At 36.4% G+C, this 24073-nt stretch overlaps 2 protein-coding genes and 1 long non-coding RNA gene across 3 annotated transcripts; 2 read left to right on the forward strand and 1 right to left on the reverse strand.

The window, feature by feature from the left end:
* Nucleotides 1-4280: 4280 nt before the first annotated feature.
* On the reverse strand, nt 4281-8542 carry LOC132639172 (uncharacterized). Its single transcript, XM_060355650.1, has 8 exons — nt 7653-8542; nt 7239-7352; nt 6849-7142; nt 6665-6731; nt 6187-6607; nt 5649-5844; nt 5357-5546; nt 4281-4400 (listed from the first exon to the last, which is right to left on the reverse strand). The coding sequence occupies exons 1-8, from the start codon at nt 8540-8542 to the stop codon at nt 4281-4283; spliced, it is 2292 nt and encodes a 763-aa protein (XP_060211633.1).
* A 6067-nt stretch (nt 8543-14609) lies between these two features.
* Nucleotides 14610-16965, forward strand: LOC132640392 (uncharacterized). Its single transcript, XR_009582221.1, has 2 exons — nt 14610-15992; nt 16595-16965. It is a non-coding gene; the product is annotated as an uncharacterized LOC132640392 (long non-coding RNA).
* Nucleotides 16966-21936: 4971 nt separating this feature from the next.
* On the forward strand, nt 21937-24062 carry LOC132640393 (F-box protein At2g26160-like). The gene has a single exon (XM_060356973.1). It carries the CDS (start codon nt 22607-22609, stop codon nt 23822-23824), a length of 1218 nt encoding a protein of 405 aa, XP_060212956.1. The 5' UTR covers nt 21937-22606; the 3' UTR covers nt 23825-24062.
* Nucleotides 24063-24073: the final 11 nt, after the last annotated feature.

The following is a 24073-nucleotide window of genomic DNA, read 5'->3' on the forward strand; positions in this document are numbered from 1 at the left end:
TGAATAGTGTATGAAAGTTATATATAGTGTTGTTGCAGTTGTATTAAATTTTCAAAACCTAACATCAATTTTATACAAATTACATTTCGTTTTTATACAATTTTCGTACACAAAAAATGTGATAATTTTAAGCCTTGAGCAAGATATACATATTCCGTACACAAAATATTGAGCAAAATTTTTAAGCCTTGAGCGAAAATTTTCGTATATATTTTGTAAGAAATTTATTATTATGTTTTGTAAACTGAAAAGTATCGTCATATTTTGTAATATACCCTATTGTGATGTATATATGTCATTCTCCTTAAAAGGAATTGATCGATGGGCTCTGTTTCCTTTTTTTTGTTTTTTTGTGCGGATTGGCCTCCATTTGGGGTGGTCTTTAATTTTTGTCCTTCAAATTGATGGTCTTTAAGTTTTGCCCTTTCCCTAATACCCTGAGGTCGTGGGTTCGAACTCAAATTCAATAGAAAAAAAAAATCGCAAGGCAAAATTTCGATAAAATTCTTCCTGAAGAAAAAAGTTAAAGACTACCAATTTGAGGGACAAAAACTAAAACCACCCCCAGCGAAAGGGTAGTTCTGCAAATTGCCCCTCTGTTTCGACTACACTACCCACAAGTTGATCCAATCCAATAGCAAGCAAGTTGCAAAATCAGTCCAATTCATATGAGCCCATCCTTACTTTTGGACCAGTCTATAAGTTGGAACTAATTCTTTATTTTTTTTACGCGGATTGGCCTTCATTTGGGGTGGACTTTAATTTTATTTTTTATTTTTTATTTTATTTTGCGCGGATTGCGCTTCATTTGGGGTGGTCTTTAAGTTTTGCCCTTCAAATTAGTGGTCTTTAAGGTTTGCCCTTCAATAGGGACCCCTTGGTCACGGGTTCGATCCCCCGCTCAGTGAAAATTTATATTTTTTTCGCGAGGCAGAAGTTGTAAAAAAGGCAGAATTTTCTGCCCCATGCAAATTTTGTCTTAAGGCAAAAATGGGCAGAATTTGCAAATTCTACCTTTCTGTCTTAACTCTGCCTTTTTTCTGAACTTATGCCTTGCGAAATTTTTTGTAATTTTCGCCTGAGTTGGATTTTGAGCCCGTGACCAAGCGGTCCCTAGCGAAGGGCAAACTTTAAAGACCACCATTTTGAAGGGCAAAACTTAAAGACCACCCAGTAATACGGGAATTCCTACTAATTGCCCTATGAATTTTGCCCTTCAAATTGGTGGTCTTTAAGTTTTTCCTTTAGCCTAATACCCCGGGATTGTGGATTCGAACCCCAACTCAGTAAAAAAAATCGCAAAGACTCGCAAGGCAGAATTTTTCAAAAACCCTGCCTTACGAATCCAAACTCTACCTTGCGATTTTTTTTAACATTTTTGACTGAGCAGGGATTCGAACCCGAAACCAAGGGATTTTTAGTGAAGGGAAAAAGTTGAAGACCACCCCCAGCGAAGGACAATCCTGCAAATTGCCCCTATAAGTTGGAACTAATTCTTGGGGAAATTACATAAATACAACTTTTCCAAAAGGTGTTTAAAAAAGTTACAATTACTTTCAAAAAAATTACACAAATTTTATTCTAATTTTTAACTTCTAAATTACATTTGTACAATTCTTTATTTTCACCCCTCAACTTTGCTTTAAAAATCAAACTCTCTTCTTAAATATGAAAAATAGACATTCTTCTCCCTTTATCCTAGGCAATGTCTATTTTACCCTTGACATTTTCAATCCTCCATCTATGTAATACCTTTTTATATTAAATAAAATTTATTTATTTTAACCTATGTATTTATACATTTTTATTTAAATTCATATTGTAAGTAGAATAATCCATTTATAAATTTATCACAATATCAAATATTACTTTTTATGATTGATATTTTAATATTACATGCATTAAGTGGATACACACACGCACACAACCGTTTATTTTTACATATATATATGTGTGTGTGTATGTATGTGTGTGCCTGTATATGTATAGTTAAGTTTCACTTCTCTCTTATTCTCTATTGTCAATATATAAACGAGTTTTGGTTGTCATTAATAAAATATTTTAAATTATGAATTAAAATTCATTTGTGATATAAAAAGATAATCTTTTAGGAATTTGTTATAGAATATACCTCTATTTTTATTAATTATTTTATATTACCTTCATTGAAATATATTTATAAAATTATTATTACATGTTAATTTTGCTTGTATAAATAGAAATCATAGTTTTGATTATTAGTAAAAGAAAATTCTTATTCTTCTCATTTATTTCATTAGAGAATGGCATTAAGTTACATACAAAACTAGTGTTTCTCACTCGAAAATAAAATATATTTTTTTTAAAGAAAATTTGTTACATAGATTAAAGAGATAAAAAAAATTATGATTTTAAAGAAGTAAAGAAAAAAAGAAAAGTTGATAATGTAAGGGTAAAATAGGAATTTTAAAAAGCCAATTAGGATAAAGGGGGGAGAATGTCTATTTTTCATAATTGAGGGGGGAGTTTGATTTTTCAAGTAAAGTTGGGGTGAAAATTTTATATCCCTTAAATATCTTTATGAATTATGAAATGCATCAAAATGGAAACTTGGCTTCCCTAAAATTATAATTATGTATGGATTACCATTAAAATATGATCTTAACTATTATTGACACCCCATCACATAAAACTTGGCTTCCTTTCTGCCATCACATATTTATTATTCAAATTTTTTTTTCTCTCTTAGGAAATTTAACTCAATTAAATTTATATTTATATAAATTTAACTCCATTAAATTTATATTTATATTAATTTAATATAATATACAATATATACCTAATATATGAATATATATATATATATATAAATTAAGTAAGTTTGGACCATATCAGAAGGCATGTGATCATGTGAAAACATATGAGTCACCCCTGTTTTGTAGTACATGTTAATGTAATAATGTGAAAAAATTATAAATATGGCTGAACGTGATCTATATGAAATGATCTTGAATTAAATTTTCCAAGCTACAAACTAAAATATAGATGGATTTAATAAAATATTATTTTAGAATAGAATATGACTAGATTTAATAAGCTATTATTAGTTTTCCTTCTAAATTTTGTTACTACGCCAAAAGGAGAGAACTCTTATTTTACCTTTTGGTAATGCACTTTTTATTATACCTACCGCTATATGAAAATGTGAAGTTTTGTATTACTTCAACACCACATTCAAGAAGGAAAAGAAAGAGAGAGAGAAACGTTAGCAGAGAAAATTTCAAGTAATCTTTCAAAATATTTAATCAAACATCATAGGCCTTGGAACTTTTGGGATGTATTAGACATTGAAAGTTACGTTCTCCTTCACATGTGATAGTTTCATTCCTTGGCCTCTTCAAATTTGAATTACACAAGTAGAAAGTGCTATTTCTTCCTTCGCAGATTAATTTCGACCGAATACGACAATTGTTGCTCTTTTTGCTAACATACCACTTACAAATTGTAAGGGTTAACTCGATCTGCACCATCATGAGATATTCAGTAGCTTCATTGCAGGTGTCACTTTGAGCTTGACATTACAGGTGGCAGCGGCAGAGTGATGGCTGTTGGAAAATATTATTGATATCTCAAAAAAAAATTGTTATTTTCTAACGTACTTTGAAGTAGTAACGACTCCTTCCTTCCAGCATTGACCAGTACTATTATTCAATGACATTTGAATAGCTTTGGATACAATTTGTGCAAAAAGTATATGGCCGTTGATGATAGCAATGATTGGCTTTGGCAGTTTCAGAATTTTTTTTTTTTTTTTTTGGTTGAACGGATATTTTATTACTAGTTAAACTAATATTTTTTTTTTTAAAATAAAAGTCCACTAGGCTTTTGGCCTAGGGCTAATTTTATAAATTTTATCAAAAATCCAGAAGTCTGTACAACTGTAGCCAAAAAGGCTAATGAAAAATAAAAAATTTAAAGTAATGATCAAATTAAGACTTATAATTGTCTTAATTTGATATTACAAATTGTTAAAAAATTACTAATAGAATGAAATTTGAAATAATTGCTCCATAAAGAACTTTTGTTTCTATATCTCACATGCTCTATATTTGGCCCTCTATATGCACCAAGGCAGTACATTTTCTAACTAATGACCAGTTCTCAGTAGGATGAGCATCCCGGGGTGCTAATACCACTAACTAAGAAACAACCACTAAATAGAAACTGTATGCCCATGTGTACTCAAGAGGTCTGTTGTGTTCCATGTGCTCAATCATTAAGAGCAGTAATTTCACTTCATGTCATTTGTCAAAAGTGCCTCCAACCAGTTGCAATTTATGCTGGTAAAACTTCTCAACATCCTGATTACACTGTGTTTCGCTGCTTGTTGGTATTCCTTCGGTGTGGTTGTTCTGTGGTACCTGTTGAATTAAAAATCCTCTATTATGTTAGTTTGTGTACCTGCAACCATTAACAAACAGTTAGTGTAAACCAAATCCTTCACATTCTCCTCCCAAAGGATTTGAGTGTGAGGACCTCCTTTTCTCCCACCTTCCCCCTATATTCAGTCTCCTTAACATGATCTAATTCTTAGATAGGGCAGCTGTAATTTGTCACTGTTCACAATTCTTTTACAGTGGCTCTCCATGTCATGAAAGGAATTGAATTGTATGTCCCCTGTGTCCAAAGCTAAATTAGCCAAGTGATCTGCTAATTTGTTTCCTTCCCTATAAATATGCTCTATCACCACCACTTTTTCCTCACTTATTCTCCAAATTTCTTCCACCATAGTAATGATTTGCCAAGAAATTTCCCATGTCCTTTGAATAGAGTTCTTCAGCAAAAGTGAATCTGTCTCTATTCTTATTTGATCCCATTGATTGTCTTTTAAATACCTGAGAGCCTGTAAAATGGCTAGGGCCTCTGCCTCAGTGTTGGTGCTTTGAAGATCCTCTATTTCTCTAGCATGTGCTTGTATCACATCTCCCCTTTCATCCCTTACACAAAAGGCCCATGAACTCCTACCCGGGTTTCCTCTTGAGGCTCCATCAGTATTAACTTTTATCCATCCAATATCTGGAGTTCTCCAAGTCACTGGTGTTACTTTTATCTTTGGAGAATATCTCTGTAATGCCTCAACAATCACACTCCAATTATATGGTACATACCTAAAAATTTTCCTTCTCACCTTCATGAATTGAATCAAAGTATGCATCACCTGGTAAATGATTTTTGTGATTGACACCTTCCCTTCATGTCTCATAGTGTTTCTCCTCTTCCAGAGTTCCCAAATAATAATAGCAGGGACAGCTTGGTTGATGCATTTGACATGTAGTCTACTAGGCATATCCCACCATCTGTTTATTATTTGGGTAACTTGCAAATTCTCAGTATTTATTCCAATTGGTCCACAAAAATACTTCCAGATGGCTTGAGCTGTTGGTGAGTGTAAAAAGACATGGGAGGTATCTTCCACTTCTGGATGTTGACAACAATAGCATCTGGAAGGGAATTGGTGTCCCCATTTCTTCAACTTATCATCCAGTGGTAGCTTGAACTTCCAAAATCTTCACATAAAAAAAGATATCTTTATTGGTAGTCCTTTAATCCACATCTGCTTATACAAATTACTGGGGTCTTTTCTTTGTCTGAGCAATTGAAATGCAGACCCAACTGTGAATTTCCCCCTCGAATCTAATTTCCAGAAAGCCTTATCTGCTTGGCCATTTTCATTTGGTGGATTAATGTTCTGCACAATATGGTCTGCTAGATCCTCAGGAAGGATTCTTCTTAGCAACTGTTCATCCCATTGCCCCACTTCTGCAGTTTCTTTTACAAGGATGATTGTGGGATCACACTCAAAATCTGGTGGAGTAATATGGTATAGGGCTCCCAGTCCTGTCCAATTATCAAACCAAAAATAAGAATTACCTTGTTGAAGCTTCCACCATATCTCATGTTCCATCTCATCTCGGTATTTAATCATCTTCTTCCACACATAAGTACCTGATCCGCTATGGGCTATCACAGCATGAAACTTCTTTAAGTACTTATTACTCATGAAAGTTCTCCATAAGGATTGTTTGGTTCTCATGTTCCACCACAGTTTAGCAAAGAGGGCTTTAGATATATCTTGTAGGCTTCTGAACCCCATGCCACCTTCTTCTTGTGGGTGACATAAGGTTGTCCAAGTTGCCCAGTGCTTACTTGAATTTCCCACAGAGTTGCTCCAAAAGAACTTAGCAAACAATCTATGAATCTGAGCAAGTATAGCACTAGGAGGGTCACAAGCGGATAGTAGGTGTATAGGCATGATCTGTAAAACATGTTTAATCAGTGTTGTCCTTCCTCCAATAGATAACAGCTTACCAGTCCATGAGCTCAGTCTATTCTGAATCTTTTCTATTATCTCCTTGTAGTGAATGTTCCTTCTTCTCCCATAGTAAATTGGTACACCCAAATATGTGAATGGAAAATCTTTTTTAGGAATCTGAGTGACAGAAAATACCAGCTCCTTAATGTTATGAGACGTCAAATGATGCATATAAACAACACTTTTCTGCTTGTTGATCTTCTGACCACTCACCTTCTCATAATTACTTAAAGTTTTCATCACTAATCTCACAGACTGTTCATTAGCAGAGGTGAAAATGATAGTATCATCTGCATATGCCAAATGATTGACATATGGACTCCATTTTGGCATCCCATATTCCTTGTACTCAGCCTCAGTATGCAGTGCATTGAGAGCCCTAGACAAACATTCTGCAGCCAAAATGAATAAAGTAGGGGACAGTGGATCTCCTTGCTTTACTCCTCTAGATGATTTGAAAAATCCATGAGGTTGCCCATTAATCAGAATGGAATACCAATTATTTGAGATAACTCTAAACACCAGATCAATAGTAAATTCACCGAACCCCATTCTCCTCAGGACTTTAGTTAGAAATACCCATGATACCCTGTCATAAGCCTTTTCCATGTCAAGCTTAATGACAACATTTGCAGGCTTTTTTCTAATCCTAATATCATGTACAATTTCCTGAGCCAACATAATGTTTTCTACAATACTCCTGCCTTTAACAAATCCTGATTGCTGAGGTGAAATGATCTTAGGCAGCAGATATATCAGTCTTTCATGAATGATTCTTGAGATAACTTTGCTAGTGATGTTACTCAAGCTGATTGGCCTCATATCAGAAAATGTATTAATTTCTTTCTTCTTTGGTATCAAAACCAAATTGGTACAAGTTACATACCTTAGGAGTTCATGCCCACAGAAGAATGATCTCACCATGGTCAGGAAGTCATTTGCAATAATTTCCCAACAAGCTTGGAAAAATCTTCCTGTGAAACCATCAGGACCCCCTGCACTGTCACCATTTAAACCAAAAACTACTCTTTTCATCTCTGCTTCATCTGGCATTTCATAGAGTTGTTGATTTTGTTCTTCTGTAACCATTTTAGGAATCTTATCAAGCATAGAGAAATCTGTAGGGATATTTTCCTCTTTGAATTGGTCTGAGAAAAATCTGATTGCTTCCTGCGCAATCTCCTCTTCAGTGTCCAGCCATGTACCTGTATGATCTTGAATTCTCTGTAATTGTAGCTTTCTTCTCTTTCCATTGACATGAGCATGAAAGAATTTTGTGTTCCTATCTCCATCCTGAAACCACTTCATCCCTGCTTTTTGTCTCCAAATTTTTTCTTCAATAGCATAAAACCTGATCAGATCAGCTTGTACCCTTTGTAGCCTTTCCCTGTTAAGCCCTGTAGGATTCTGTTCAAATTCCTGCTCATGCACCTGCACCACTTCCTCCAGAGTTGCAATTTGCTTGAAGATATCACCATAAGTGTCCCTACTCCACTTAGAGAGAGCTCTTCCCACCTTTTTTAACTTATTATGAAAGTTAAAGAAGGGGTCTGAGCCATAAGATTCCACCCAATTTTCTTTGATTACATCTAGAAAAGATTCATGCTCCACCCAAAAATTAAGAAACCTGAAAGATTTCCTAATTGGTCTACTATCTGCTCTCATATTTACCAGCAAAGGGGAGTGGTTAGAACCTTGTTTAATGAGATGCTCTACCTCCAAATTAGGAAAACAATTCTGCAGAGCCTGATTTCCCAAACATCTGTCCAGTCTTTTAAATATACAAGCCTCATCAGATCTCCCATTCCACCATGTGAACATACTTCCAGTAAAACCAAGATCCATCAGTTGGCAAATGTCTATACATTGTCTAAAATCCTCTGTTTCTGCAAACTGTACAGGAAGACCCCCAAATTTCTCAATGTCATCTGTAATGACATTAAAATCCCCACCCACAAGCCATGGGATGGTGATGTGTGAAGACATGTCATATAAATCCTCCCATAGAGCTATTCTCCCACTTCTATCAGTACTCGCATAAACAACTGTAAGCGCCAACTCTTGCCCATCACCCAAATGAGTGAATCTACAGGATAACAGTTGTTCTGTATCTCTCATTATTTCTACTTGAATTTCTGCATCCACAAAAATCCAAATCTTCCCATTCACATTATGCCATGATGTCCCCATATTTAACCACAATTTGTACATGTCAATATGTCTAACATGCTGGAAAGGCTCTAGTAAGGCAACATAATTAAAATGTTTCTGTCTATGCAATAGTACTACCCTCTCAAAGGCCTGTTGAGTGTTTACAAACCTTATATTCCATATTAATGAGCTATTCATTGAGAAACTCCTTTAGAACATGCCATCATTGTTTGCACTCCTCCCACTGTCTTGGGAGGAACACTTTTATCTCTTGCCTTGTGACCTTTTTTAGTTTTTGTCAAGTGTTTAGGGGAAATATCTCCTTTATTGTTGTCCTCCATTAAATCAGAACTAATAGTTTCACCTGTTTCCTCCTCTCCAATATCTATTTTATTCTGATTCACTTCTTCTTGTGTTGTGTTTTCATGATCTTTGGCTACCAGTTGATACTTATGATTTCCTGAAATTGCCTGCTTTTCTATGTCTGTATCTTTGTTGTTTTGATCTCTCTGATCCCTTGCTTGTGTTGCCCTTTCATTATTTTGTGTCCTGACTTCATTATTTTGTTCCTTATTTGCAGATGATGTTGTATCTCCTTCACCCATATTGTTTGTATCAGGAGGCTCTTCCGGTAAGTCCTTTATTTGATCCACTTGTTGTCTAGCTGATTCCACTTGCTGATATGAGCTTGAATTAACACTGTCATGTACTTCTATGGGTTGAAGTACGTCTTGGCCTTCAGTAATTTGTTTGTTATCATCTTTTTTTGTTGTTGTCATTTTCCACGATATCTGTAATTGTTCTTTCTGAATCTTGTATGGCTATCTCCTCTGACTGATTATCCCCTGCCCCTTTCTCCTTCTTATTATCTTGCTCTTGTCTGCTATCTATCTTTCCCTGCTCCTTTATAGCTTTGTTATTTTCTGTTTGTTTCCCAAAGGCAGCATCCACCCATGGCCTAGCTGTCTCTTTAACAAGATTGCTACTATGTGTGCTTCCTTCTTGTGTTTCATTTTGATTTTCTTGTTCCTCCTCCAAGTCCACCAAAGTGTTGAATTTGTTGCATGTAGCAGTGACTGTTGTCTCTTTCTGTTTGCTATGATTTGCACTTCTCTTCTCAGCATTGAAGTTTCTGTTGTCTTTGATGGGATTCCAATTTCCCAAATTTCCTAACACTCTTCCACCTGCCAACACTCTAGCAGAATAATTGTACAAATTATTGTATCCTCTATAATTGTATTTTCCATAATTCTTTTTCCCTTCATATCCTTGTTGGTTTCCATCCTCTTGCTTTTGTTTGCCATTGTCATTAGCATGCTTTTTATTATGTTGTTCCTCTGCTTGTAATCTCTTGGCCTTTTTTGCTTCAGTTTCTTTATCCTCTTAGAGATCTTTATTGCTTTCCTTACTATTGTGCACTTCATCAGAGGTTTTATGAGGTTTTGTCTTGCCATTCTCCTTTGGCATTTCCTCTCTTTCATTGTCATACTGAACAAGCTCTGGATTTATAATTCTACAATCATACTCATCATGTCCCTGTAATTTACATTCCTTGCAATACTTAGGAAGGTAATCATAATGAATCTGAACATTAACAGTCCTTATTGCTCCTGTTTTTTCATTTTCAATATCCATCCTCACTGTTTTGGGTAAATCCGCTAACAAATCTACTAAAACCTTGACCCTAGCACAACTAGGTCTAGTCTTGTTGATCGTAGCCATATCTAATTGTATAGGAATACCCACTGCAGATGCAATTGAAAAAAGAGTTTCCTTCACAAAGTATGTAGGCAATAACTTTGGGAAGGAAATCCATGCCATTGTCTTTGATGTTTCTTCATCAACCTTGAAATTCGAATCATAGATCAATGTTCTCATTTGGTACGAGTATCCCTCTCTATCTTGAATGTAGAATACAGACTTTGATGTGAAATTCACAAAGTCTTCAAAAAGACTTAATCTGATAAGCACATGGCGGTTTCTTAGAAAACCTGTTCTACACTCACCTTTTATTCCACATTGTGTAGGGATTATGAAACGAAGTTGTTCAATATCTGGCTGGCCATATGAAAACTTTCCTACCACAGCATACTAAAAATTTTCAATGATATTCATCTGATCAACTTCTACTTCAGTGTATTTAATGTATGGCACCCCATGTAGAAAAGTCACTGGTTTCATTGGAATTTGGGGCAGTGATTGAATCTGACTATGTAATGCATCATTCAAGGTTTTTGGTTTGAACAGATCTGAATATTGTAATGGATTAGGATTGGTTTTTGGAACAGTCGTAGTTAGTGAGGGTTGGCCAGCCTCTATTGTGGACTGGCCACCGGCCATCACTTATTCCACAATTGAATTTAATTTGTTAATTCGGGAGTAGTTAAACTAATACATACGACATACTAGGTACATTAGCACTATCATAGATAGAGAGAACATTAGCATTCCCTAAACTAGTTAAACTACTACACACGTAGTTGATGATATCTTATTCTTTATTGTCACTTAATTCTTAGACCCTTATTTGCATTTATAGTAAACCTTTTACTAGCAATTAATCCTTCTTTAAAACCATAACAATACGTCGCAACAAACCTTAAAACCTTGAATTCCATTTTGGTGAGTTCTTCACCTACATATATATTGTCTCAAACCTTTTCCATTGGGAATGAAAAAGATATCACGAGATTTTATGCTGGGTTTTATATTTAAGATAAATATTTGTTAGATTCTGGTTTTTGGTTTTGTATTAGAAGAGCTTGTTGAATCATAGGGGATATATTCATACCGGGTGAAATATCCTTAAAAACAGTGTCTTAATTGACACGCCTCAAGCTTTCAAGAATTTACTGCAAAGTTCGTGATCAAGTATTTTCAGACAAGGTTCGTGATCAATCAAGTATTTTCCGTAAGATTTTCAACAACTGCAACAGTGTCAGAAACCTTGGCTGAAAGAATGTTGTCCATGACGACAACAACAACAACAAGCCCAGTATAATCCCACCATGTGGGGTCTGGAGAGGGTAGAGTGTACGCAGACCTAACCCCCACCTTAAAAGGTAGGGCGACTGTTTCCGAAAGACCCTCGCATGTTGTCCATGACAGCTGAACATATATATGAAATTGTCCCGCGCACATATATGGCATTGAAATAAAAAATAAAAAAATTCCATACTTTCTCTTTGTATTAAGTAGATCCTAATCAATGTGCTCTCTTTTTTACCTTCTCTCCAGAATAAAACACTGCCTATCGAACATATCAAGCGACAATTTGCTGATAAATTATTCAGCCTTCAGCTGCAAAGGTCGCTATTCAGAATGCCATACGAAATGGGTGGCACACTGGTGGTATTATCTTGCACTAAAAAAAAAAAATCATATTTATTATTTTTTACATAAATAAAAGATGGTTTCAACATGGTTGCTAATAAAAGTAAAGTTGAGGGCATTTCATACTTTTGACATCATATTACCAACGTGTACTTCAACCCTAGAAATCAATCGCCAGCACATCAATTCTTTCACTTTCCCTTTCCCTTTCCCTTTCCTCATTGCTCTAAAACGTGCTAGATCATCCTTAATGTGCATCATTTTCTTTATGAGGTTTCATTGCCTTCTAGCTTTCTCTGTTAATGGGTCTTCTCCATTGCGTGTTGCTCTGTTCAAGCCAACATCTTGTAACACCTCGTGCATTTGGGCTAAGATTTGACTCGTAAGACGAGGGTATGATGAACCCAATTTGAATAGTGTATAAATGGTGTTTGAAATCCAATCAAGACATGAGAAGAGTCCTTGAGCAAAGGAAAGTCGGGAGCTACCATACGGAGCGTGTTTTCAAGTGAGTTTGCACCATATCTCAATTAAAATGAGTATACGAAAAAATCTGTAAGTAATTTGGGAAAATTTCCTTCTTGAAAGTTGCAGATCTTTAAAATATCTTTCCAACGGTATATTATGGAGGTCAAAAAGATATCTTTACAAAAAGTTATGCCCGTTTAACTAAAACAGTGTTCTGTCGATTTACGGTGGAATTTACGGGCTGTAAAAATTATACGGGCCGTATATTTAGGACATAAAACTGGTCTAGAAAGCCCAAATTATTGTAATTGATTTACGGTGGGATCTAAGGTCCGTAAAACTTTTACAGGCCGTAAAATGGGGCGTAAAATAGGTCAGACAGTAATTTTAAAACTTCGTTTTAAGGTTTTTTCACTTCATTCTTCACATCCCTAAGCCCTAGAACGACCTCCTACCCTCTCCCATCATCAAGAATACCAAGGTAAGCCTACTCTAATCATTCCAAGTCAATTCTCATATATATTCTTGTAATCTAAACAAGAAATCATCATCCCTAACCTAGGTTTTTCAAGAAAACCCATCTCAAGGTTCAAGAATTCAAGATTTTGGAAATCTTCTTCAAAGTTCAAGTCTTTAATTCAAGTTTTGGAGTATTACTAGTTATGTAGGGTTTCTATCCACGTGTGAGAACATCTTTGTTCTTCCTCATGCCACGTTTTTCCATGATCATACAAGTTACACCAAAACTAGGGTTTTAGCCATGTTTATGTTAACCCTAAGTACATGTACCATGATATACTATAATTGTATGATTACTTCATTATTGTATTCTTTATAGTCCCTTTTGGTTATTGAGAATCTGTCTGTAATCCATGAAAACCCATACTTTGCATTCCATGGGTTCTTACATGCAAGTTATTAAATGTAATGCTTATTTTCATGAATATCCTACATGTCTACAAGTTTTCATGAGATTTTATTATATTATTATATCCATCCTATGATACAAGATACTCATGTTTAATACAAGTTATGTTTTATGAAATTCATGGGCTTCTTAGCTAATTATATCATGTTCATGTTTTTGGGAGTTGCACAGATTACCAAGAAGGCTCAGACAGCCTGAAACTACGTTTGCCACCATAGGATAAGGATCGCTCCGCCCAGTTAGGATCATACCTTTATATTTTTCCACATTGAGGGATTTGGATCCATTCATGTCATGTTTATGTCTTGTACCCCGACAAGGTACAAGATGGCTTAGCTGATCGGACAGAGATCAGACGCTACGTACTAACGTGGTGGTTACATATCGGTTATATTAATGCTCTCCGAACTTAAAATATTTTTACTCATGTTATATATGTATTTATGTTCATGTCAGATACTCATATTCATGACTAGGTTTCAGTTTCAGTTTCAGCCTTTATCATGTTATTTCATGTGCCATGTTATTTCATTCAGTTACTTTACATACCAGTGCATTCAATGTGCTACGTCCCTTTTATTGTCTGGGGGCTTGCATTTCACGATCCAGGTACTGATTTACAAGACGACGCATCGCCTCAGTAGGACAGCATTCGTATCAGCTTATTGGTGAGCCCCATCTCATTCGGGATTTTGTCAACTCTTTATTTTATGATTAGCTATGCATTAAGGTATGCTGGGGGCCTTGTCCCAGCGAGTATGTTTTCCATGTTCAGAATTATGTTAGAGGTTTCATAGACTAGATAAGTCAGTTATGTCATGTCACACTTTCGGAGTCGTATAGCCATTTTGGCTCATTCATGTTATTTCTGCACTCATGTTTAAACAAGTATTTTGATTAAGTATTATGACTTATTGCATTTTATAAAGGCTCATCATGCATTCACGTTATATTCCGCTCATGTTATGCCTCATGATGATTCAACAAGCCATGTGGTTTGCTCGATCACATACAATAAGGCACCGAGTGCCGTGTTTCGCCCAGGCCATGGTTCGGGGCGTGACACATCTTCTCTCTATGTGTAACATTTTATCACTATGTTATGACTTTATGAAAGCTCAACAGCCAGGCCGATGCTTACTGCGTGTCATGAGGTTTTGGCAATTAACGATGAGACCATTTTTCTTTCGCTAAATGAAGAGCACTTATCGTCGAGCAAGCCCGTGGGTGACTGGTATGCTTATTTAGCTTTCTTCTTTTCCTCGGCTGATACTGCTCAATTTGAGTGCTTTCCATATATATATATATATATATATATATATAGTTGCGTGCTATGAATGCTGATTTACCAATTCTAACAACTGACTTTGACTGTTAATGGTATGGTATATGATATAGTATTGTTGTTTGCTCGAATTTCATGCTGCCCAACTTGACTACCTAATTCAAATCATTTAGAGAATTGAAACATCCGATCTTCTTAAGTACTATATGATTCTCGACTCTCGAATCTCAATAACACAGTAAAACTATTTACCAAGAAAGTGAGTATGGCCAAATTATTTTATTCCGCTGAACCTCTTGAAAAGTCACATTCATAACTTCAATATTCTAGAAGAAATTGATATATATGTTAGGCTTGACAATACCTCTTTATATATGCTTTGTACTTTTTAAAGGTGGCTGATGTCATTACATGAGAAATTGTGTTCGGAATCATGATTTATCTCTTACAAAACTACGCTAATCATTCATTTACCATATTGTTATATCTTCTAAGTTAGATTTTTCGACGTGGATGTTTTAAGTCAATAAAACTGGAATCAAGGATATCTTTGTCATTTACTCATTAGCTCACATAGTCTTACTTGCGTGTGGTAGAGAGTTCTTTGTCTCTTTTCATGTTTGCTCTATCCATTTTGTCGATTCGAAGTAGCTTGAGATTTCGTTCTTTTGCTATTTTCCCCTCTGTTTGATATCCATTTCTTTCCCTTTTTTTCTTAGCCTCTCCTTCCTTCATCGTTGAATCTGTCGATTCCTTTGATTTTTTTTTAACCTTCTTATTTGTCAGAGACACCTAGAAATTGATATGCTCCCTCTGTTTCAATTTATTTAAACCTATTTCCTTTTTAGTCCGTGTCAAAATGAATGATCTCTTTTCTAATTTGAAAACAAATTCACTTTATGAATGATTTACAGCCACAAAATTCATATACATATACATTCATATTATATATGTGCGTCTGTGTAGCTTCATTCTCTATTTATCTTTGAGTTTTCTTAGTTCTATTTCCTTATATGTCCTTCACTAGGGTGGAAACCTCAAATTTATCCACGGAGCCCTCTGGAGGTAGAGTTGAGTCTGCTTGACGCTCTTCTCCTTTCGAGTGAATTGCTTCAATTCGGATGCCTTTGTTCAATTCTGGGGATTGTTTCATTAGAAATCTTACAACTAAAACCCCTCTATCTGAGTAGTGAAAAATTCTCCACTAATTATCTGCTTAGCACTAAGAAACCCCTCTAACTAACTAACCACAGCTAATTTAAATTAGTTAAGTACAGGGTGTAACTATATACAAGAACTACTAACTGCCTAATCAGTTGATCCACTAGCTTCAAGCCTTCAACAGGACTGTAGGTTTGTGACATTGGTGGCAAGGAGTCAATGGTTGAAGCCATTACCAACTTGAAGTTAGCTTCGGAGAATAGGGACTGCTTAATCATCAGTGGAAAAATTTCACTCTATCTCTATTTTTGAAGGTATATATGCCGATTTAGCCCATACTTTGTGTGTAAATACCCGATTTAACCCATATTTGTGTATAAACACTTTTATACACTATTATACGCTTTATACAAGATTGATACATTAAAGTGCCCCGAGATATTTCTTCAAAATCCAATTCGTTTTTAAGTTGTCTTAGTTCTATTTCCTTTCTTTAAGCAGATTGTAGATTAGTATTTTGCAAACATCAAATTTCAAAGTTGCTAAACGCCCCTTCCAGCATGTAATGCTTTAGTTTTCTACTCTGGTACCTACAACTTATGGCAGGGCTACCTTGTTATCTAGAATCACTGTCTCTTGAGCAAAACATATTCATAGTAGCTCTTTTATGATATGTAGTTTGTTTAATCTTAATGTCGTTATGTTTGTTAGACACTTGCGTAGCTTGGTGAAAATTTTGACTGTTACTGTAGATAGAGCAACACAGCACAACCGCATTCGTGTTGATAAAATAAAATAGTTGGCTTCCAATCGTGGCATAATATTATATATGTAATCATTCACTCATTACGACTATTAGGGCGGTGGCTATATCTTTATTATTATTATTACTTATTTTTTTGTAATGTGTCTCAAGGTACCCATTAGAGTTATTAGAGGATCGTTTGCCACTCTTGCCATGAGGACAAACATCAAGCACACGTGCAAAGGCGCCATGAGAATGGAGACATTTTAAACACCATATATGTTTCACAATGATGCGGTATTATAGCTCGATTTGCACTATATCATCTGTATGTTACAACTTGCGATGATTTCATACTTGTGCTGTTGAGAGGTTGTATCTAAATTGTAAAAAAGTTTACAAGGGTGCAGTAGAACCGGGATACAGTTTGTAATAACACAGTCCGCCCTTTTGTATCATTTGAACAGGCGCAAGTATTTACCACTATAGGAAACTAAACATGCCATGTAATATTTATGTCTAATGTTGAAGCTGTGTTCTTAGCTGGGGTCCTGGATAGCTTAATGATTCCTTCGGGCAGTTGTTTGTAACAATGATATCGTGTTGCACGGGCCATACCCACTAGTTTTTATTAGAATGCTCGACGTCTGTGCTTCCCGGCGAGGGAAGTAAGAAACAAAAATTGGCATCACCCGCTCCTATGAAAAACCAGTAAATGTTAGAAACACGAAATAAGCATTCCAATTATTTGAATAACATATTCTATAATCTGCTTGTTCTCTTGCAATACATTTTTTAATTGCATACATAGCAGAAAACAACGCTTGAGCGCGGTGAAGCTCAATCATATGGCGCATGGGTGGGCCTCCTTAGGCAAAGGGTGGTTAGGTGCACACCCTTTCCCGGAAAATTACGTAGTGTAGATAGGTTAAGGGTGTGTTCGATATGGAGGAACACATTTTCAAGAAAATGTTTTTCAATTTTCTCATGTTCGTTTGGTTAAAAATTTTAGAAAATATTTTCCTCAAAATTAGGGAAAATGACTTCCCTAATAAAAGTAGGGAAAACAAGTTCACAAGTTCATTTCACCGATCACCAAAGCACCCTAACCCCCCCCCCCCCCCACACACACACACACAATTTTTTTTTTTTTTTTTGAAAATAAAGAGTTTTGACTTTTTTTTTTGGCACCCCACACCGCACCCTACCCCTCCCCCACCCCTACCTGTCGCACCCCTACCCCCTCACCCACTACACCACCCCCCTGCAAAAAAAAATTAATATTTTTGAAAAAAAAAATAATATTTTTGAAAAAAAAATTGACGTTTTTTTTTTTGCACCCTCCCCAACCCAAACCCCGCACCCTACGCCCTCCCCCCCCCCCCCCCACCTAGCAAAAAAAATTTTTCCACCCCACCCCTACCCCTACCCCCTCCCCCCCCCCCCAAAAAAAAAACAATTACTAATATTTTTGAAAAAAAAAGTTTTGACATTTTTTTTTGTTTTTTTGCACCCCCCAACCTCACCCCACCCCGCACCCTACCCCCCCCCCCCCCCAAAAAAAAATTGAAAAAAACTTGACAATTATAAAAATTGAATATTTGCGTGGTTAAAAATTAGAACTTTTGGAAAGGGTGATGGGTTTTATTTTGGGGGGGGGGGGGCGGGGGGGGGATGTGGTGAAAAGATTTTTCTGGGGTAGGGGGTGTAGAAACCCGCAAAAGACAATAATAAACTTCAAAAAAAAAATGTTGGGGTTGGGGACGGGGGGTGTTGGTGTGGTATGGGTTCCACGCAATGGGGGAGGGAGTGATGGGGGATGTGGTCGTGTAGAAAATTCAGAAAAAAAAATTAAAAACTTCAAAAAAAAATGTAGTGGGATGGGGTGGGTGGGCGGGGGGTAGGGTGCGGGGGAGGGGGTGGTGTATGGGTTACGAGAGTGGTTGGGGGTGGGGGTGCAAAAAACAAGAAAAAAAATGGAGGGGGTGGGGGCGTAGGGGTGGGTGGGTGGGAGTGGGTTGTGGGTGGGGGGTATGAGGTTGGGTTGGAGTTGGTGAGGGTTGGGGTGGGAGTGCAAAACACAAAAAAAAATCAAAAGATTTTTTTTTTTTTGGAAGGGGGTGGGGGCGTAGGTTGGTGGGTGGGAGTGGGGTGTGGGTGGGGTGTGGTTGGGGTATGGGGTATGGGGTTGGGTTGGAGTTGGTGAGGCTTTGATGAGTATTTTCCGGAAAACGCTTTCTATCAACCAAACGAACATGAGGAAATAAGTAAGAAATACACTTATTTTTCACTATCCAAACGAACATGAGAAAATAGGTGGAAATTCACTTATTTTCTAGGAAAACATTTTCCTCCATACCGAACACACCCTAAATGTTAATTATTATGAGTATATCTCTAATTTTGCACACCCTTAACACAAGTGAAAAGAAAATTTGCACACTCTTCGCCAAATTTCTTACTCCGCCACTGATACGGTGTGTCACGTATAGTTGGATTTTAATAGCCATACCAATCTAATATAATAGACCGCCTCAACAAAGTATCTCTCTTTTTGTGTAAATGAGTGTGCATAGTGTGTCTCTACGCCTATGGTGTGGCATATACAACTGCACTTTGACAGCCCGCAGCAATCGTAGACTATTTAAATTTTTGGTGTAAATACATGTGAATAGTGTGCCTTTATTTATATAAAAAATCAATGTGGTCACTACTCTGCATGTTGAAAATATTTGTTTCAGTGAAGAATGATCTCCAGAATATTTTACCTTCAGCTTCCACTGTCTAAATATTTCTATTGTGGTACAAACTAAATATCATATACATATCTGTTATTTAAAAGGCTTAATATTAAATATATTTTACCATCTTTACTTTGGATCCAAATGTGTTCATATTTCAAAATTCACATCATTCTCAACGACTGTACTGGAAACATCCAAATTTCTCAACAACAACATAAATACAGACTAAATCATGCACGGACAGCTGCCCATTATATATATGTGCGTGTGTATATGTATGTATGTTTACGGAATCCTTTAATATACTTATGTTTGGTATGTTTCCTATCAGGATCCTAGTTTTTTTTTTTTTTTTTTTATAAAGGAACTCGTTGTCTTTCTTATTTTTTGTTGGTCTTTAATTTTTGTCCCTCAAGACAAATAACATTTTTGCGGGACATAAATATATATTTTCATATTATAATAAGCCACAAGTTATGCCCGCGCTCTTAAAGAACTTATGACACACTAGGCATAAGTTCGATTGCTAGAGACAAAAATTAAAGACCAACCAATTTGAAGGTTAAACCGTGCAATTTCTTCTGGAAGAGGAGAGAGATAGTTGGGCTAAATGTTTTGGGGTCTGTTGGGCTCGATTTTTTTCACCTATTTTATTTGTTGGGAACTTACATAATAGCTACTGTTTATAGGGGTCTAACATGATACAACTATAGTTTCGGTTATTACATTTCGTAGCTAGTACTTACCAGCTATGTTGTTAATTTTGTTGTATTTAAAATACATGAGTAAATGACGTATCCTTTTGTTTTGATTGTATTTGCCTATTTTCGAGCTCTGAGCAGCAAGATCGCCAGCGTTGCGATGTCCGACAACGATCAGATCTGAAACTGGTTGAATGTATTCAATTATATTTGAATGTATTCGAGCTCCAAAATAAAGCGACCACCGGCGTATTCACAATGACCAGATCTCAGATCCGAAATACAGCCACCAACGACGTATTCAACTATGTTTTGACTGTACTTGAATGTGTTCGAGCTCAGATCTGAAAAATGCACTCATATCCAAAATAGAGGTGATGAAGGCCGGTGATACACTAAATTGATCCAAAACAGAGAAATACAAGATGCACTAAATTTAAAATACACTATATTAAATTAAAAATACACTATATTTGTTGTTTGACGGCCGAAGATATACTAAATTTATCCGAAACTGAGAAATACACTCAGAAACACAAGATACACTAAATTTCATAGAATAAAGCCGGAGAAACAAAATACTGATCCAAAACCAAAAATCGCCAGAGGTGATGACGACAACGGCCATATCCAAAATGGAGGTGATGACGGCCAGATCTGAAACCGCAGGAGGTGATAACGATGATGATGGAGAATTCCAGAGGGATGACTTCTTCTCGCTGGAGAAGAAGGAGATGAGAGAGGGGCGAGGAAGAAGAGAGAGAGAGAGAGAGAGAGAGAGAGAGAGAGAGAGAAAAGCCGACAGTGAGGGAGAAGAGACAGGGGTGACGGAGAAGAGAGAGGGAAAGATGGGAATTGAAATACACAATATAGCTACGAGCAGTAACATGTGTTTTAGCTATAGTATGGTAATATATTCAAAGTGTGATTTTTATACTAAAATACCTCTTATATGTTAGCTATAGCACGTAAAAATTCCCTTTTTGTTTTTCAAAATGAGTCATTTAAAATGAAAGAACAGGGAATTGTACTCGGATTGTTTCATTTGATTTGACCACCCTCAACCGTTAGCCACCGTTGTTACTTGTATCAAGCATGTTCAAGCTTAGGTAAATATAAATATATTGTATTATTCGACTTATACATACTGTATAGTCTTTGAATTTCATATATATATATATATATATATATATATATATATATATATATATATATATATGTCCGTGTGTGTGTGGGGTGGGGGGTGGGGGGTGGGGGGTGGGGGGAACCCTTTAATACATTTATGTTTGGTATATTTCTCCTACGAGGATCCTAGTTTTTTCTAATAAAGTAATTTGTCGTCTTCCTTAATAATTACTATATGAATCTTCTGACATTAATTTCTAAAGTGGAAGAAAATAACCATATTTTTTTTCTCTTTTCTTTTTTTCCTTTTTATGTTTTCTCCTTTGCTTTTTTTTTTTGTCCTTCTGATGTTGCGTCGCCACTGTTTTTTTTTTTTTTTTTTTTTTTTGAAAAAACGCCCATTAGGCATTTGTTAGGCCTGAAGGACACCAGCCTGTTATCCTTCCGCCGCACAGAGCGGGAGGGCAGTCTGCCCCACTTTAGGAATCGCGCAGTCCTTTCTTTCTATGGGGCCACAAGACCCAACTTTGTGCTTGGACAGGGCAGGCCAGAAAATTGCCCAACATTCCACCAACCCCCTCTCCCCTGCCCCACTCCGAGCCCCACCTTGTGTCACAAGCTCAAGTTACTGAGCTCGGCAATAACAATAAAATAATTTTGAGAAAATAACTCATATATACGACCTACACATCTAATTTGCAATCGATGTAGCCCACTACATCATCGGTGTCTAATGTGTATAGCTATATATAAGTTTGCTCTGTACATATACACCTTATGCACTATTATACATTACATATACATTCTTATACAGTGTATATACTATATAAATAATATATATGTGTTGTATAACAATGTATAAATATTGTATTGTATAACTGTTTATAAACAAAAGACAATAGTTAACAAGCATCCAAACAAGAGTAAAATTGAAGCTCAGAGCTGTGATAAGAAAATAAAGACATCATTTTTCTTTCTGGGTTAACTCTTTATGGGAGAATTCTTAGTTTTCACCACAAAAATCCCAACTTTCTTCTTCTCAGAGGGATTAGTAACCAACAATAATGAAATTCATCATAAAGGAAAACATTTTTCCTTCATACCAAACACACCATTTTAGAATAACAATACAACACATCAAGATTTTCAAGGGTTGTTTGATTTTTTTTTTCTTTTTTCTTATGAGAAATCATACTCCTCTCTGCAAGATTCCTCTTTTCTCTCTGAGCTGAGTTTCCAATTTCAGTCAGTAGAGCAGCAATGTTTTGGGGAGAAAGAAAATTAGATTTTGGGCTGAACTGGAAAGAATAAGACAATTGGCTATATTTGGTTAACTAGATGGGCGAGCAGCACCTCCAAGTAATTATTCCTAAAATTTAGAGTCGAACTAGGAAAGAAAGAAAAAGAAAAGTGGCAAAGCTGTAATAAACATGAACTTAGAAGGGCAATCATAGGTCTCCTAGGATTCCAAATGTACTTTGGATTAGGAATCTAAGGGTTTTTACTTTCTCTGACTCATGATATAAACAGTACACGGTTGGCATTGGCATCCATAGATTTCCTCCTATTTTTCTTCTTTTCTTGAAGCTATAGATTTCTTCCTGTCTACTGCCATGGCTCAAGAGATGCCTGATTGGTCGGAACTTCAACACGATCTGCTTGTTCTCATCCGTAGGCGTATCAATTTGATTGAAGATTTCCTAAATTTTGGCATTGTATGCAAATCCTGGCACTCAGTACCTACCAAGAACAATTTTAACAGTGACCTGCCTAGAATTCCATGGCTGATGTTAGCTGAAGAGGAAGAAGATAAAGACTGTCGAAAATTCTTCAGTCTCTATAATGGTATGATTTTGAATAAGCGGATTCCTAAAGCCACTGGAAAACGATGTATGGAGTCCATGGGTTGGCTTATCACTGTCGGAAAAGACGAGGGTGAAATCAGTTTACTACATCCTTTCTCCGGTGTTCAGATTCAATTGCCGCATCAAAATACCACAGAAGATTACGACGAACACGAGACTGGATTTCCATTTACGTTTATTCGTAAGGCGGTTTTGTCAGCTAGTCCTTCTCATACATCTGACTTCGTTCTCATGGTCGTTGAGGGAAACCTTAGATTCCTCAGTTTTTGGCGACCTGCTGATTCGAGATGGACCCGGATTGGTTGGGTTGCGGCCGACCACTCTCCATTTGTTGATGTGGTATATTTTAATGGCCACTTTTATGCTGTCAATTATCGCTGCCAGGTCGTAGTTTGTGATGTTGCTGGCCCTGAACCCACTAAAAAAAGTCATATTGTGACGCAGCTACCATTTGATCCTCTAGAAGTTATAGGTAACTTATACATCCTAGAATCACTAGGATCATTATTTGTAGTTGTGAGAGATGATGTTTGCGTAAAAGCCGTCAAAGATGATTGTGACACAAGGATGAGGTTTCCATTGACGTACGTTCCCTGGGAAGGTGCGTCGGGGCTTCAGGATGGGGAGAAGCTTATATATGGGACAACAGCTTTTCGAGTTTTCCAGGTGGATATAGCTGTTGATGGCAAAGTAAAAGTAACGCAAACCAAGGAATTAGGGGACAGAGCTTTTTTCCTGGGTGCTAATTCTTCTCTTTCTATCCAAGCATCTCAATTTCCAGGAATCAAGCCCAATCATATTTATTTTACAGACGATTTTTTCGAATCATATCTCATTTTTGCAGAAGGAGGAGGCTTGGACATGGGGGTTTGCAACTTAGCGGATGGCAGCATCCAGCTGCATTATGAGGCTGTTTCCCTCAGTCCTGTTTGTCCTCCGACTTGGGTCACACCAACTTTGTATTAGAGTCCGACACATTGCTTTATTTACTCTATTTGTTGAGCTATTTTTGACAATAACAGTACTTGAGTTCTTTTTTATTTAAAATCATTACAACCGTCATTTATCTTCAGAATCAATTGATGTATCTTTCTTGCTTTTATATAATTGTTGTACTTCCTTGCTTCCAAAGTATGTTGTAATGGGACGCGATCAGTACTAACCTTATTCACAATTTTCTTAATGGAGAAACTTCTGGTATGTACTTTATACTAG

Source organism: Lycium barbarum, chromosome 5 (assembly GCF_019175385.1).
Source record: "Lycium barbarum isolate Lr01 chromosome 5, ASM1917538v2, whole genome shotgun sequence".
Taxonomy (NCBI): Eukaryota; Viridiplantae; Streptophyta; class Magnoliopsida; order Solanales; family Solanaceae; genus Lycium; species Lycium barbarum.

Bases quoted from the DNA above. Each gene is read 5' to 3' on its own strand.
- LOC132640393 (XM_060356973.1), top strand. From the start codon at position 22,607: ATGGCTCAAGAGATGCCTGATTGGTCGGAACTTCAACACGATCTGCTT.
- LOC132639172 (XM_060355650.1), bottom strand. From the start codon at position 8,542: ATGGGGACATCATGGCATAATGTGAATGGGAAGATTTGGATTTTTGTG. The intron at 5,845-6,186 runs GTAAGCACTGGG...TTACTCCACCAG, and splicing joins CAACTCTGTGGGAAATTCAA to ATTTTGAGTGTGATCCCACA. The intron at 5,547-5,648 runs GTCTGCATTTCA...TTTTATGTGAAG, and splicing joins AGGGGGAAATTCACAGTTGG to ATTTTGGAAGTTCAAGCTAC.